Raw genomic sequence first — 17,352 nt, 5'->3', positions numbered from 1 at the left:
CGTTAACTAACAAAATTTAAATTTAAAAAAGCACCAAATAGAAATTCTGGAGCTCATACATACAATAACTGAATCAACAAATTCATTAAACGATTTTGATAACTGACTTGATCAGGCCAAAGGGAAAAAAAAAAACCTTGAAGACAGATCATTTGAAATCATCAAAATGGGAGAAAAAAAGAAAAACAATGAAGAAAAGTGAAGAGAACAGAAGGGATTTATGGAATACCACAAGCAGATCAGTATATGCATGATGGGAATCACAGAAGGAGAAGAAAGAGAGAAAGCAGCAAGCGGCAAAGAGTTTATTTGAAGAGTTGCCAAAAACAACCAATCTAAGAGAAATGGACATACAAATTCAAGATGACCAATGAATTTTAAAATAAACCTAAAGAGACCCAAACCAAGATCCATTAAACTCAAACTGTCAAAAGTTAAAGACAAAGAGAAAATCTTGAAAGCAACAAAGAAAAATGACTCATGGTGTACTAGCAAGCATTTATATGTTCGTGAGTGGATTTCTGAGCAGAAATCATGCAAGCTAGATGACAATGTATAATGTATTGGAACTGCTGAAAGAAAAATCTGCTAACCAAGAATTTTGTATCAGATGTAACTCTCTTTCAAAAACAAAAAAGAAATTAAGATTTTCCCAGGTAAAACAAAAACTGAGGACATTCATTACCACCAGGTTGTCCTACAAGAAATGCTAAAGGGACTCCTTCAAGTTGGAAAAAAGAACACCAGATAGCAATACAAAGCCATACAAAAACATATTCTCCCAGTGATGGTAAATATATAGACAAAGCACAGCTACTTCTATTATTATAATTTTGGTGCATAGGACCACTTTACTATATAGAACTAAAAGACAAAAGTATAAAAATCTATAAATCTATGTTAATGGGCTTGCAATATATAAAGATATAATTTGTGACCTATATGGATGCCATATATATAATAATGTCAACAAACTGGAAAAGCTAGAACAAATAGATAAATTGCTAGAGACACAAACCTTTTAAGAGTGTATCACAAAAGGCAGAAAATCTGAATATACCAATTACAAGTAATTGAATTAAATCAGTAATTTTAGAAAGTACCCTCTCCCCACCAAAAAAAAAAAAGTTCAAGATCAGATGGCTTCACAGGTGAATTACACCATTTAAAGAAGAGTTAATACCTGATAGCTACATGCAAAAGAAAGAAACTGGACCACTTTCTAACACCATACATAAAAATAAACTCAAAATGGACTAAAGACTTAAATGTGAAACCTGAAACTAAAAAAGAAAAAAAAACTAGAAGAAAACACAGGCAGTAATTTCTGATATCGGCCACAGCAACATTTTTCTAGGTATGTCTCCTAAGGCAAAGGAAACAAAACCAAAATTAAACTATTGGAACTACATCAAAATAAAAAGATTTACACAATGAGTAAAACCATCAACAAAACAAAAAAGCAACCTATTTGCAAAAGATATTTGCAAATCATACAACCAAAGAGAGGTTAATATCCAAAAGATATAAAGAACTTATACAACTCAATATCAAAAACAAGTAACTTGATTAAAAAATGGGTAGAGAACTTGAATAGACATTATTCCAAAGAAGACATACGCATGGCCAACAAACACATGAAAAGATGCTCAAGACCACTAGCCATCAGGAAAATCCAATTCAAAACCACAATGATGTATCACCTCATGACTGTCAGACTGGCTATTATCCAAAGACAAGAAATAACAAGTGTTGGTGAAGATCTGTAAAAAAGGTTACCCTCGTACACTATTGGTGGAAATGTATTGGTGCAAACGCTGTGGAAAATAGTACAAAGGATTCTCAAAAAATTTGAAATAGTATTACCACATGATCCAACAATTCTACTTCTGGGTATTTATCTGAAAAAAATGAAAACACCAATTCAAAAAGATACATGTATCCCTATGTTAATTACAGCATTATTTACAATAGCCAAGATATGAAAGCAACCTAAGTGTCCACTGATAGATGAGTGGATAAAGAAGATGTGGGTTATATATACGCACACACACAATGGAATATTACTGAGCCATAAAAAAAGAATAATATTTTGCCATTTGCAACAACATGAATACAACCAGAGCATATTATACAAAATGAAATAAGTCAGAGAAAGACAAATACTATATGATTTCACTTATTTGTAGAACCTAAAGAACAAAACAAATGAACATACAAAATGAAACAGACTCATGGATGTGAGGGATTGGGGTGGAGAGGTGAAGTATGTGAAGGGAATTAAGAGATTTAAATTTCCAGTTATGAAATAAGTAAGTCATTGGGATGTAATATACAACATAGGGAATATAACCAATAATATAATAACTTTGTGTGGTGACAGCTAGATTTAACATAGGGATTATTTCATATTGTATAAAAAATACTGAGTTTCATTATGTACATCTGAACTTACTAGGATATTGTATATCAATTAAAAAATAGGATATTTTGTATCAATTAAAAATCCTTGGCAAGGATGTGAAGAAACTGGAACCCTGCTGCATTGTTGGTGAGACTGTAAAATGGTGCATTTGCTATGAAAACACTATGCCAATTCCTCAAAAAATTAAAAATAGAAGATTATTTATTTCACTGCTGAAATAAATAAAAGCAGACAAAAATAAATGGAAAGACTTAATATGGTTAAGTTGTCAGTACTACCAAAGCAATCTACAGATTTGGCACAATCCCTATCAAAATCCCAATGGCAATGCATAGAATTCTCAAATCACTATGTTGTACACCTGAAGCTATTATAACATTGTATTTCAACTATTCTTCAATTTTAAAAAAACACTTTTTTCAAAATCCCAATGGTGTTCTTTTGCATCAGTAGAAAAATGTAACCTATAATTCACACAGAATCTCAAAGGATGTTGAATAGTAAAACAATCTTTAAAAAAGAAGAACAAGGGGGGCGGAGCAAGATGGCGAAGGAGTAGGAGACCTAGATTTCATCTGGTCTCAGGAATTCAGCTGAATAGGGATCAAACCATTCTGAACACCTACGAACTCAACAGGAGATCGAAGAGGAGAGTAGCAACAACTCTCTGAACAGAGAAGCGACCACTTACTGGAAGGTAGGACGTGTGGAGAAGTGAATCCGAGGTGATATTCGGGAGGATAGACAGCAGGGGAGGGAGACTCCGTCGGCCGCTTCTGGCAAGTGATAGAGCCGCGGAGCACAAAAGCGGACCTTTTAGAAGTTGGCTCCGCTGAGGGACATCGCTGCAGTGGCTAAACGAGGGGTGGAATCCTCCTGGGACAGTGTGGTCTCAGGACCCGTGGGGTCACAGAAAGACCAGGGATGCCTGAGTGCGGCAGAGCTCCCAGGTATCAGAGCGGGGAAGCCGGCTGCAGAGACAGAGCTGAGGCGCGGGCTCTCAGCTCCGGGTTGCCATAAACTGTGATCCGCGACCCAATCAGGCCACTGCTCCTCCAGCAGGGACCCAACAAGCGGCAGAGCCGGGGAGATTCCCCTTTCTCCCCCGGGAGGAGCGGCGCGGGAACGCACCACAGGGATCTGCTGGGTTTGGAGACTCCACACGGGGTCGGGTGCCAGAGATACAAACGCTCGGGCACACGCCGGGTGAGCATGGAGTGCAGCCAGAGACCAGGGAGACAGGAGTGACTGCTTTTCTCTGGGGGCGCACTGAGGAGCGGGGCCCCGAGTTCTCAGCTCCTCCGGGTGGAGACTGGGAGGCCACCATTTTCGCCCTGGTCCTCCAAAGCTGTACCGAGAGCTTGCAAGGAACAAAAGCTCCTGAGAGCAAACCCGAGCAGCTTGCTTAGCCCAGACCGACAAGGGCGGGGCAATTCAGCCTCGGGCAAAGACATTTGGAAACCATGGCAACAGGCCCCTCCCCCAGAAGATCAGCACCAACACCCAGGAAGCCAACAACAAGTTTACCGATCAAGGAGAACGGGAAAACTCCAACGCTAGGGGAATACTGCATATAGAATTCATAGCTTTTTTTTACCATGATTCATTAGTTCCTCAAAGTTAATTTTTTTAACTTTTTTTTTAATTTTTCTTGTTCCCTTTTTCAACCAACATCTTATCAATCCCTTTTAAAAAAAACATTTTTTATTTTTCATTATTAGAGTCATATTTTATCCCTTCATAGTAGTTACCCTTATTTTTGGCATATACATATAAGTTGTTCTCTCTTGAAAATTTGGAGATAGTTTCTTCTAACAGATCAAAATATACCCTAAATCACTAGTGTATGGCTTTGTTCTAGTACCCTGCCTGATCACATTCTCTCCCTTTTTTCTTTTATTTTTTTTAAATCTTCTTTCTTTTTTCAAACAACTTATCAATTCCTTTTATAAAATCTGTTATAATTTTCATCTTTACAGTCATCTTCCATCCCTTCATTGTATCAATGCTTATTTTGCACATATATGTCCTTCTTCCTTCAAAATTTTAGGAGGCACTTTTTTCTAACAGACCAAAATACACCCAAAATCTAGTGTGTGGCACTGATCTATGCACTAGCCTGATCACATTTGATCATATTCTGCTTTTTTTGTATTGTTCTGTTTTTACCTTTTTTTTTTTTCCTCTTTCTTTTTTCTTTCTTTCCCTTTCTTTTCCCCTGGTTTCAGGTCTTTTCTGATTTGTATACAGTATATTTGCTGGGGACGTTGTTAACCTGTTAGCATTTTGTTCTCTCATTCATCTATTCTCTGGACAAAATGACAAGACGAAAAAAATCACCTCAGCAAAAAGAACAACAGGTAGTACCGTCAGCCAGGGACCTACTCAATACGGACATTAGTACGATGTCGGACCTAGAGTTCAGAATCATGACTTTAAAGATACTAGCTGGGCTTGAAAAAAGCGTGGAAGTTATTAGAGAAACCCTTTCTGGAGAAATAAAAGAACTAAAATCTAACCAAGTCGAAATCAAAAAGGCTATTGATGAGGTGCAATCAAAAATGGGGGCACTAACTGCTAGGATAAATGAGGCAGAAGAGAGAATCAGTGATATAGAAGACCAAATGATAGAAAGTAAAGAGGCTGAGAAAAAGAGAGATAAACAACTACAGGATCACGAGGGCAGAATTCGAGAGATAAGTGATACGATAAGATGAAACAACATTAGAATAATTGGGATCCCAGAAGAAGAAGAAAGAGAGAGAGGGGCAGAAGGTATACTGGAGCAAATAATAGCAGAGAACTTCCCTAATGTGGGGAAGGAAACAGGCATCAAAATCCAGGAGGCACAGAGAACCCCTCTCAAAATGAATAATAATAGGTCAACACCCCGACATCTAATAGTAAAACTTACGAGTCTCAGAGACAAAGAGAAAATCCTGAAAGCAGCTCGGGAGAAGAGATATGTAACCTACAATGGTAGAAATATTAGACTGGCAATAGACCTATCCACAGAGACCTGGCAGGCCAGAAAGGACTGGCAAGATATCTTCAGAGCACTAAACGAGAAAAATATGCAGCCAAGAATACTATATCCAGCTAGGCTGTCATTGGAAATAGAAGGAGAGCTAAAAAGCTTCCAGGACAAACAAAAACTAAAGGAATTTGCAAACACGAAACCAGCCCTCCAAGAAATATTGAAAGGGGTCCTCTAAGCAAAGAGAGAGCCTAAAAGCAGCATAGATCAGAAAGGAACACAGACAATATACAGTCACAGTCACCTTACAGGCAATACAATGGCACTGAATTCATACCTTTCAAAAGTTACCCTGAATGTAAATGGGCTCAATGCCCCAATCAAAAGACACAGGCTATCAGATTGGATTAAAAAACAAGACCCATCAATATGCTGTCTGCAAGAGACTGATTTTAGACCCAAAGACACCCCCACATTGAAAGTGAGGGGGTGGAAAACCATTTACCATGCTAATGGACACCAAAAGAAAGCTGGGGTGGCAATCCTTATATCAGACAAATTAGATTTTAAAACAAAGACTGTAATAAGAGATGAGGAAGGACACTATATCCTACTTAAAGGGTCTATCCAACAAGAAGATCTAACAATTGTAAATATCTATGCCCCGAACATGGGAGCAGCCAATTATATAAGGCAATTAATGACAAAAGCGAAGAAACACATTGACAACAATACAATAATAGTGGGGGACTTTAACACCCCCCTGACTGAAATGGACAGATCATCTAAGCAAAAGATCAACAAGGAAATAAAGACTTTAAATGACACACTGGACCAAATGGACTTCACAGACATATTCAGAACATTCCATCCCAAAGCAACGGAATACACATTCTTCTCTAGTGCCCATGGAACATTCTCCAGAACTGATCACATCCTAGGTCACAAATCAGGTCTCAACCGGTACAAAAAGATTGGGATTATGCCCTGCATATTTTCAGACCACAGTGCTTTGAAACTAGAACTCAATCACAAGAGGAAAGTCGGAAAGAACTCAAATACATGGAGGCTAAAGAGCATCCTACTAAAGAATGAATGGGTCAACCAGGAAATTAAAGAAGAATTAAAAAAATTCATGGAAACCAATGAAAATGAAAACACAACTGTTCAAAATCTTTGGGATACAGCAAAGGCAGTCCTGAGAGGAAAGTATATAGCAATACAAGCCTTTCTCAAGAAACAAGAAAGGTCTCAAATACACAACCTAACCCTACACCTAAAGGAGCTGGAGAAAGAACAGCAAATAAAGCCTAAACCCAGCAGGAGAAGAGAAATAATAAAGATCAGAGCAGAAATCAATGAAATAGAAACCAAAAGAACAGTAGAACAGATCAACGAAACTAGGAGCTGGTTCTTTGAAAGAATTAACAAGATTGATAAACCCCTGTCCAGACTTATCAAAAAGAAAAGAGAAATGACTCAAATCAACAAAATCATGAATGAAAGAGGAGAGATCACAACCAACACCAAAGAAATACAAACAATTATAAGAACATGTTATGAGCAACTCTATGCCAGCAAATTAGATAACCTGGAAGAAATGGGTGCATTCCTAGAGATGTATCAACTACCAAAACTGAACCAGGAAGAAATAGAAAACCTGAACAGACCTATAGCCACTAAGGAAATTGAAGCAGTCATCAAAAATCTCCCAAGAAACAAAAGCCCAGGGCCAGATGGCTTCCCAGGGGAATTCTATCAGACATTTAAAGAAGAATTAATACCTATTCTCCTGAAACTGTTCCAAAAAATAGAAATGGAAGGAAAACTTCCAAACTCATTTTATGAGGCCAGCATTACCTTGATCCCAAAACCAGACAAAGACCCCATCAAAAAGGAGAATTACAGACCAATATCCTTGATGAACATGGATGCAAAAATTCTCACCAAAATACTAGCCAATAGGATCCAACAGTACATTAAAAGGATTATTCACCACGACCGAGTGGGATTTATCCCTGGGCTGCAAGGATGGTTCAACATCCGCAAATCAATCAACGTGATACAATACATTAACAAAAGAAAGAACAAGAATCCTATGATCCTCTCAATAGATGCAGAAAAAGCATTTGACAAAGTACAGCATCCTTTCTTGATCAAAACTCTTCAGAGTATAGGGATAGAGGGTACATACCTCAATATCATAAAAGCCATCTACGAAAAACCTACAGCGAATATCATTCTCAATGGGGAAAAGCTGAGAGCTTTTCCCCTAAGGTCAGGAACGCGGCAGGGATGTCCACTCTCACCACTGCTATTCAACATAGTATTAGAACTCCTAGCCACAGCAATCAGACAACAAAAAGAAATCAAAGGCATCCAAATCGGCAAAGAGGAAGTCAAACTCTCACTCTTTGTAGATGATATGATACTGTATGTGGAAAACCCAAAAGACTCCACCCCAAAACTGCTAGAACTCATACAGGAATTCAGTAAAGTAGCAGGATATAAAATCAATGCACAGAAATCAGTGGCATTCCTATCCACCAACAACAAGACAGAAGAGAGACAAATCGAGGAGTCGATCCCATTTACAATTGCACCCAAAACCATAAGATACCTAGGAATAAATCTAACCAAAGAGGCAAAGGATCTGTACTCAGAAAACTATAAAATACTCATGAAAGAAAGTGAAGAAGACACAAAGAAATGGAAAAATGTTCCATGCTCATGGATTGGGAGAACCAACATTGTGAAGATGTCAATGCTACCCAGAGCAATCTACACATTCAATGCAATCCCCATCAAAATACCATCCACTTTTTTCAAAGAAATGGAACAAAGAATCCTAAAATTTGTATGGAACCAGAAGAGACCCCGAAAAGCCAGAGGAATATTGAAAAAGAAAAGCAAAGCTGGAGGCATCACAATTCCGGACTTCCAGCTCTATTACAAAGCTGTCATCATCAAGACAGTATGGTACTGGCACAAAAACAGACACATAGATCAATGGAACAGAATCGAGAGCCCAGAAATGGACCCTCAACTCTAGGGTCAACTCATCTTTGACAAAGCAGGAAAGAATGTCCAATGGCAAAAAGACAGTCTCTCTAACAAATGGTGTTGGGAAAATTGGACAGCCACATGCAGAAGAATGAAACTGGACCATTTCCTTACACCACACACAAAAATAGACTCCAAATGGTTGAAAGACCTAAACGTGAGACAGGAGTCCATCAAAATCCTAAAGGAAACACAGGAAGCAACCTCTTCGACCTCAGCCACGGCAACCTCTTCCTAGAAACATCGCCAAAGGCAAGGGAAGCAAGGGCAAAAATGAACTTTTGGGATTTCATCAAGATAAAAAGCTTTTGCACAGCAAAAGAAACAGTCCACAAAACCAAAAGACAACCGACAGAATGGGAGAAAATATTTGCAAATGACATATCAGATAAAGGGCTAGTATCCAAAATCTATAAAGAACTTATCAAACTCAACACCCAAAGAAAAAATAATCCAATCAAGAAATAGGCAGAAGACATGAACAGACATTTTTCCAAAGAAGACATCCAAATGGCCAACAGACACATGAAAAAGTGCTCAACATCGTTCGGCATCAGGGAAATCCAAATCAAAACCTCGATGAGATACCACCTCACACCAGTCAGAATGGCTAAAATGAACAAGTCAGGAAACGACAGATGTTGGCGGGGATGCGGAGAAAGGGGAACCCTCCTACACTGTTGGTGGGAATGCAAGCTGGTGCAAGCACTCTGGAAAACAGTATGGAGGTTCCTCAAACAGTTGAAAATAGAGCTACCATACGACCCAGCAATTGCACTACTGGGTATTTACCCCAAAGATACAAATGTAGGGATCCGAAGGGGTACGTGCACCCCAATGTTTATAGCAGCAATGTCCACAATAGCCAAACTGTGGAAAGAACCAAGATGTCCATCGACAGATGAATGGATAAAGAAGAGGTGGCATATATATATACCATGGAATATTATGCAGCCATCAAAAGGAATGAGATCTTGCCATTTGCAACGACGTGGATGGAACTGGAGGGTGTTATGCTGAGTGAAATAAGTCAATCAGAGAAAGACATGTATCATATGACCTCACTGATATGAGGAATTCTTAATCTCAGGAAACACACTGAGGGTTGCTGGAGTGGTGGGGGGGTGGGAGGGATGGGGTGCCTGGGTGATAGACATTGGGGAGGGTATGTGCTATGGTGAGCGCTGTGAATTGTGCAAGACTGTTGAATCACAGATCTGTACCTCTGAAACCAATAATGCAACGTATGTTAAGAAAAAAGAAAAAGAAGAAGATAGCAGGAGAGGAAGAATGAAGGGGAGTAAGTCAGAGGGGGAGACGAACCATGAGAGACGATGGACTCTGAGAAACAGACTGAGGGTTCTAAAGGGGAGGAGGGTAGGTTGATGTGTTAGCCTATTGATGGGTATTAATGAGTGCACATTCTGCATGGAGCACTGGGTGTTATGCACAAACAATGAATCAAGGAACAATATATCAAGAACTAATGATGTAATATATGGTGATTAACATAACAATAAAAATTTAAAAAAAAAAGAACAAACAGGGATTTCACACTTCCCAATCTCAATACATATTACAAAGCTATAGTAATTAAAATGTTATGGTACTAACATAAAGACAGAGATATAGACAAATAGCATAGAATAGGGAGCCCAGAAATAAACCCATGTATATATGGTCAAATCATCTCTGGCACAGGTGTCAAGACCACTTAATGGGGAAAAGAAAATCTCTTCAATATACTATTGATGAATCTAGATACCTACATGCAAAAGAATGAAGTTGGACCCTTACTTTATAGCATATACAAAAATTAACTCAAAATGGATTAAAAATCTAAACAAAATAATCAAAACTAAAAAGTCCTAGAAAACAAACATAGGGAGAAAACTTGGGAACACTGGATTTGGCAATGATTTCTTGGATATGACACCAAAATCATAGAAAAAGAAAAAAGAAAAATAGACAAAGGAGACTACATCAATTAAAAACTTCTGAGCATCAAAGGATACAATTAAAAGAATGAAAAGGCAACTTCCAGAATGGAAGAAAATATTTACAAATCATATTTGTGATAAGAGATATATCCAGAGTATATAAAGAACTCCTACAACTCAACAAGAAATAAACAAATGTCTAAATTTTAAAACAGCAAAGTACTTGAATAAACATTTCTCCAAAGATGATACAAATGGCCGATAAACATATGAAAAGATGTGAAAATAACTTTAACAATAGAGAGATGCAAATCAAAACCACAATGAGACATCACCTCACGCCCATTAGGATGGTTACCGTAAAAACATTTTAAAATTTAAATTTAAATTTAAAAACAGAAAATAAGTTTTGGCAAGGATGTGAAGAAACTGGAACCCTTGTGCATTGTTGGTGAGACTGTAAAATGGTGCATTTGCTATGAAAATACTATGCCAATTCCTCAAAAAATTAAAAATAGAAGTTTCATATGATCCAGCAGTCCTGCTTCTAAGCATATATTCAAAATAATTGAATGAAGGGTACTGAAGAGATATTTGCACACCTATTACATTATTCACAATGAGCAAGAGTTTGAAACAACCAAAATTTCCATCAATGGATGGATGAGTTAAAAAACGTGGTACATATGTACAATAAAATATTCCAGCCTTATAAAGGAAGGAAATCCTATCACACTGTACAGCATGGATGAATATTGAGGACATTATGCTAAGTGGAATAAGCCAGGCACAAAAAGACAATTATTGTATGATTCCAGTTATATGAGATATCTGAAGCAGTCAAATTTATAGAAACAGAAAGTAGAATGGTGACTGACAAGGGCTGGGGGGGGAATACACAGTTCTTTAATGAGTACAGAGTTTCAGTTTTGCAAGATGAAAAATTTCTAGATTACTATGAATATATTTAACATTAGTGAACTTAAAAACATTTAAACATAGTTATGACTTTAGTAAATTTTTATTTTATTTTTTTACCACAATTTTTTTAAAAATCAGACAAAGGATTTTGTCACTTACTTGTCCTCTTAAAAAACTGAAGGAGCTCTTCGATCGAAATAGTTGTCTGGATCCTGAATCTCCCTTTTCCCCATAGACAGAAATGTACACATTTGCTACTGTTCCAGCATTCCAACGTTCACCTGTTGCCACAAGCACTTCATATACTGTCACTGACAACAAAGGAAAAATAAGCTTTATATGCCAAGAATTATTCATATGATAGAAAAATTACTTATAGCTAACCAAGAGTTCCAGTTCCAGTTAAAATGCAGTAACACACTCTACCCAGTTTCTCCCACAGAATACAGCTATAAAATTTTTATAAAATGCATTGAACAGCTATAGGAAAATGCTGAAGAGTAAACTGTACCAGGGGGGCTGGGAAAGAAGAACAGATTTTGAGGTACCAACAAGTGGCAGTGTCCTCTTTTTTTGTCCCCTGGTATCTTCCACCCTGAACTCAGTTCACCAGAAACCTGGAAATAGGCACTGAAGCTCAGACACAGGGAGCTCAGGAGAGGCCTCTTGCTCAGGCTTAAGAAGCAGGAAAGAAAATTCCTAACACATAGAGACAGTACAGATATTCTACTATTTTTTTTTTTTTGGTCTTTCATTTCTCCATTCTCTCACATCCCAGTGCCTAGGCACAGAAGCAAACAGGAACCAACACTCTGAGGGAGAACTTTTGCCTCTGTTCACAGGATCTGGGCTTCAGTAGGGTGGGGCCAATCTCAATTACGTTCTTTGCTCTCTCTGTTCCACCACTGCTTAGCCCTGGACATAGGAAGACTACAGAAATGTACAGCAAAATAGGTACACTAAAGCATCAGCTAACCAGTCAAAAGACCAAAAACAGGAACCAGGGAACTGGAAAGTACCAAAGAAGTTCATAGAGGGAAGAAAGGCAAACACAGAAAGCTCTTTATTAACTCCTGGGCTCATCCCTAAGCTAAAGATGCATGAATACCAATATCAAATACTTTGAGATCTAAACCAACAGATAAACCTCCATGTAGGCCCCAGATTCACCAATGAGTAGTATACAGGTGGGACATACCTGAATAGCACTGCCAAGTCTTTTGAAACTAAACTGACATTGAAACCACAGCCCATAGATGACAGTTGGAATTTGTGGCCTGAAACTAACCAGTGATCAACTGCCTGTTAAAACAAAAATATAAACATTCTCCATAGGATTTAAATAACATCCAGTGCCTCAAATAATAATATGTAAAATATCCAAGATATGGGTCCAAAATTATTCAGCATATGAAGAACCAGGAAAATTTCAAATCAAATGGGAAAAGGCAATGAAGAAGAGATATCAACTTCAAAATGGTAACAAGTATTGGAATTATCTGACAAAATCTTTACAGCTACTATGATATAAATCCTACTGTAAACAATCATGAGCACCCTCAAAACCAATGGAAATATAGAAAGTATCAACAAAACAAAACTTTAAAAAGAAACAAATGGAAATCTTAGACCTCAACAAACACCAGAAGCAAATTTTAAAACTTACTGAATAGGGTCAAGAGAATGAGGAAGACAGAAGACAACATTAATGAACTTGAAGAGAGAGTAAATAGAAATTATCCAACTTAACAAAAGAGAAAAAAATAAACAGAGCCTCAGGGACCTGTGGAACAATAATAAAAAATCTGATACTCATGTCACATGGTAGCTAAAGGAGAGGAGAAAGAGTATGAAACCAAAAAAAATATTTGGCCCAATAAAAGGAACAAATGAAATCTCAAAAAAAAAAAAAAAACAACCATAAAGAAATGGAGATCTATGAATAACCTGACAATGAGTTCAAATACTCATCTTAAAGATAAAAAAAAAATGAGCTAAAAAAGAACACAGAATTACAACTAAATAACATCAGGAAAACTATGCACAAAATGAGAATATCAAAAAAGAGGTAGAAACTATGAAGAACCAAACATAAATTCTGGAACTGAAGAATACATTAACCAAATTGAAAAATTCATTAAGCAGATTTAACAAGTAAACTTGACCAGCAAAAGAATCAGTGAACTTGAAAACAAGCATGTGATTTTAAGTTATCTAGTCTGAGGGTCAAAAAGGAACATGTTGTGGCCTTAAAAAAGAAGGAAATTCTGTTACACAGTACAACATGGATGAGCCACAAGAATATTATGCTAAGTGAAATAAGCCAATTACAAAAGGGTAAATATTATAGGATTCCACTCATGATTCTAAAGTAGTCAAAATCATAGAAAATAAAAAGTAGAAAATGAAGGAGAGGGAATTACTGTTTAATGGGTATAGAGTTTCGGCTCTGGTTCCAGTTCCGTATGTAAGAGGCTTCAAATGTACCATTGCATCCTAACAAGCAAAAAGCTGAACACACTGAAAAACCAACAACTCTTCTTGTATCCATAAAAGAGATAAGGACACAGGGCAAACTACAGCCCCCAAGATTGGAGAGACAGATGAGCAAACGGAGTCACAGATTAGATGGTAGCAGAGACTCATGAATAGAAACTGCCATGGAGGGATACCTGGGGGGCTCAGTCCGTTAAGCGTCTCACTTTTGGTTTCAGCTCAGGTCATGATCTCCCGGTTGGGATCAAGCCTGCATTGGGCTCCATGCTCAGTACAGAGTCCACTTCAGATTTTTTCTCCCTACCTCTCTGCCCCTCCCCACTCATGCTCTCTCTAAAATAAAAAAATCTTTAAAAAAAAAAAAAACGAAGGGCACCTGGGTGGCTCAGTTGGTTAAGCGTCTGCCTTCGGCTCAGGTCATGATTCCAGTGTCCTGAGATCGAGCAACACACCGGGCTCCCTGCTCAGTGGGAGTCAGCTTCTCCCTCTCCTCCCCGCTCATTCTCTGTCTTGCTATCTCTCTCTTTCTCAAATAAATAAAATCTTTTTAAAAAGAAAGAAAGAAAAGAAACTGCCATGGAAACCATTGCTGGCATAGGAAATTCTGAACTGTAATTAACAAATTGCTGGAGGTCCATTGCCGTCTGAGAGTTAAAAATTCCAGGGGGAGTTCTTAATCATAGGAGTTCTCAATCACAGGAGCCCCCTGCACTTTTGTGAGTTTTGCCTTCAGGAGCTCACCTAGGTTCTCACAGTAAATATGGGGGAAAATTTTCTTCCTACTTCTGGCAGAGAAAGAGCAAAGGGAAGCATTTTAAAATACACCAGAGCACTATGTTCTTCTTAATAAGACCGGCCCTCAGGGGAAACAAAATAACCAGATCCTAACCTGCTAGGGTATTAATGGAGCCTCAATGACCACAGGGAAGGCAAATACCCAACTCTAGCCTGCTCTACCCATCCTGTCCCACCTAAGAGGGAAGGAAAAAAACAGAAATACTTATGAAGTTCACAGTACAGAGGCACAGAATTACTAAAGGCTGAAATCTAATTATAGGACTATAAAACCCTTCCCTCCCCCCACACCCTATCACTGTATTACTAAAGGCCTATTGAGTATACTTCCTTTTGTCAAATCATGTCCAGCTATCAAGAAAAAATTTTAAGGCATATTAAAAGGCAAAAAACACAATTTGAAGACAAAGAGCATCAGAAGCAGACATGGCAGGCCAGTCAAAATTATCAGACTGGAAATTTAAAATAACTATGATTAATATACTAAAGACTCTAACAGATTACACAGATAACATGCAAGAACAAATGGACAATGTAAGCAGAAAGATGGGATTCCTAAGAAAGAATCAGAAAGAAATGCTAGAAATAAAAAACACTGTAAGAGGGGAAACTGAGTGGCTCAGTTAAGCGTCCAACTCTTGGTTTTGGCCTAGGTCATGATCTCATGGGTCATGGGATCAAGCCCCAGATCGGGTTGTGCACTCAGCGGGGAGTCTGCTTGAAGATTCTCTCCCTCTGCCCCTCCCCCCACTTGTGCACGCACATGCTCTCTCTCTTAAAAATACATTTTAAGGGCGCCTGGGTGGCTCAGTCGTTAAGCGTCTGCCTTCGGCTCAGGTCATGGTCCCAGGGTCCTGGGATCGAGCCCCGCATCAGGCTCCCTGCTCAGCGGGAAGCCTGCTTCTCCCTCTCCCACTCCCCCTGCTTGTGTTCCCTCTCTCGCTGTGTCTCTGTCAAATAAATGAATAAAATCTTTAAAAAATAAAATAAAATGAATAAAAAAAATAAAAATACATTTTTTAAAAAATACATTTAAAAAAATTATCTGGGGCACCTAAGTGGCTCAGTTGGTTAAGCAACTGCCTTTGGCTCAGGTCATAATCCCAGGATCCTGGGATGGAGCCCCGTGCTTCACGGGGAGCCTGCTTCTCCCTCTCCCTCTGCCTGCAGCTCCCCCTGCTTATGCTCTCTCTCTCTGCCAATAAATAATTTTTTTAATTAAAAATAAATTAAAAAATTTAAAAAAACATTATAACAAAAGCAAAGAATGCCTTTGATGGGCTTATTAGTAGATACTACACTGAAGTGTAAAGAATCTCTGAGCTATCAAAGATATCAATAGAACCCTCCAAAACTGAAAAGCAAAGAGAATGAAGACTGAAAAACAAGGACTCTGGGACAACTACAAAAGGCGTAACATACACATAAAGGGAATACCAGGAGAAAAAAGAAAGGAACAAAAGAAATATTTGAAACAATAATGACTAAAAATTTCCCCAAATTAATGTCAGACATCAAACCAAAGATCCAGGAAGTTCAGGGAACACCAAGAAGGATAAGTGCCAAAATAAAAAATTTTTAAGCTACTTTAGGCATATCATTTTCAAACTAGAAGAAATCAAAGATAAAGGAAAAAATCCTGATAATAAAGAGAAAAAAACCTTATTTATAAAGAAACAGAGATAAGACTTACATCTGACTCCTCAGCAACCATGCAAGCAAGAAGAGTAGAGTGAAATATTAAAAGTATTGAGAGAAAAAAAACACCAAGTAGAATTCTGTACCCTGTGAAATTATCTACCAAAAGTGAAGGAGAAATACAAACTTTCTCAGACAAACAAAAGTTGAGAAAATTTGTTGCCAGTAGACCTGCCTTGCAGGAATTGTTAAAAGAAGTTCTTAAAAGAGAAGGAAAATAATATAGGTCAGAAATTCAGATCTATATAAAAAAGGAAGAGCATCAAAGAAGCAATAAGTGAAGATAAAACAAAAACTTTTCTTATTCTTAATTCATTTAACATATGTTTATTTAAAATAATAATAGCATCAATGCATTTAATTATGTATGTTTATGAATGTATACATAATATATGCTTATGTGTTCTTATATATAAAAAAATAAAGCAATGATACAAGAGATAGAAGAAAAGAATTATTTTGTTATTATAAGTTGTTTTTTTTTAAGTATAACTGATAAGCTGAGAAAGGAAAGAAAATGGAATGATGTTCTCAATTGAATGCTCTATTAAAATCACAAAAACAGGGGTGCCTGGGTGGCTCAGACAGTTAGACAAAGGTGTGTCAGCTCAGATCATGATCCCAGGGTCCTGGGATGGAGCCCCGCATCGAGCTCCTTGCTCAGCAGGGAGCCTGTTTCTCCCTCTCCCTCTGCCTGCCATCCCCCCTGCTTGTGCTCTCTCTCTGTCAAATAAATAAATAAAATATTTAAAAAATAAAATAAAATCACAAAAACAGAATAAGAGTGAAAGACAAAAACAGGAACAAAGAATAAAAGAAGCAAATAGAAAACAGTAGCAAATATGGTATATATTAATCCAATTATATCAACAATCACTTTGAACATCAGTGGTCTAAATGAACCAATTAAAAACTGTCAGAGTGGATTAAAAAATAAGACCCAACTATATTTTATCTATAAGAAACCTACTTTTAATATAAAGATACACATAGATTAAAAGTAAATGGATAGAGAAAAATATACCATGGTAAACTAA

At 37.6% G+C, this 17,352-nt stretch overlaps 1 protein-coding gene across 1 annotated transcript in view; it reads right to left on the bottom strand.

Annotated features, from left to right (window-relative positions):
* The window catches only part of RP1 (RP1 axonemal microtubule associated), a 364,241-nt gene that overhangs the window by 243,932 nt on the left and 102,957 nt on the right, over positions 1-17,352 (bottom strand). Inside the window, 1 exon segment of the mRNA XM_035726960.1 lies at positions 11,486-11,637. Coding sequence (XP_035582853.1) covers positions 11,486-11,637 — 152 coding nt within the window.

The sequence above is a fragment of the Zalophus californianus genome, chromosome 4 (genome assembly GCF_009762305.2).
Source record: "Zalophus californianus isolate mZalCal1 chromosome 4, mZalCal1.pri.v2, whole genome shotgun sequence".
In the NCBI taxonomy this organism is placed as follows: domain Eukaryota; kingdom Metazoa; phylum Chordata; class Mammalia; order Carnivora; family Otariidae; genus Zalophus; species Zalophus californianus.
Note: the sequence above shows the minus strand (reverse complement) of the source record. Positions and strands in the feature narration are given on the sequence as shown.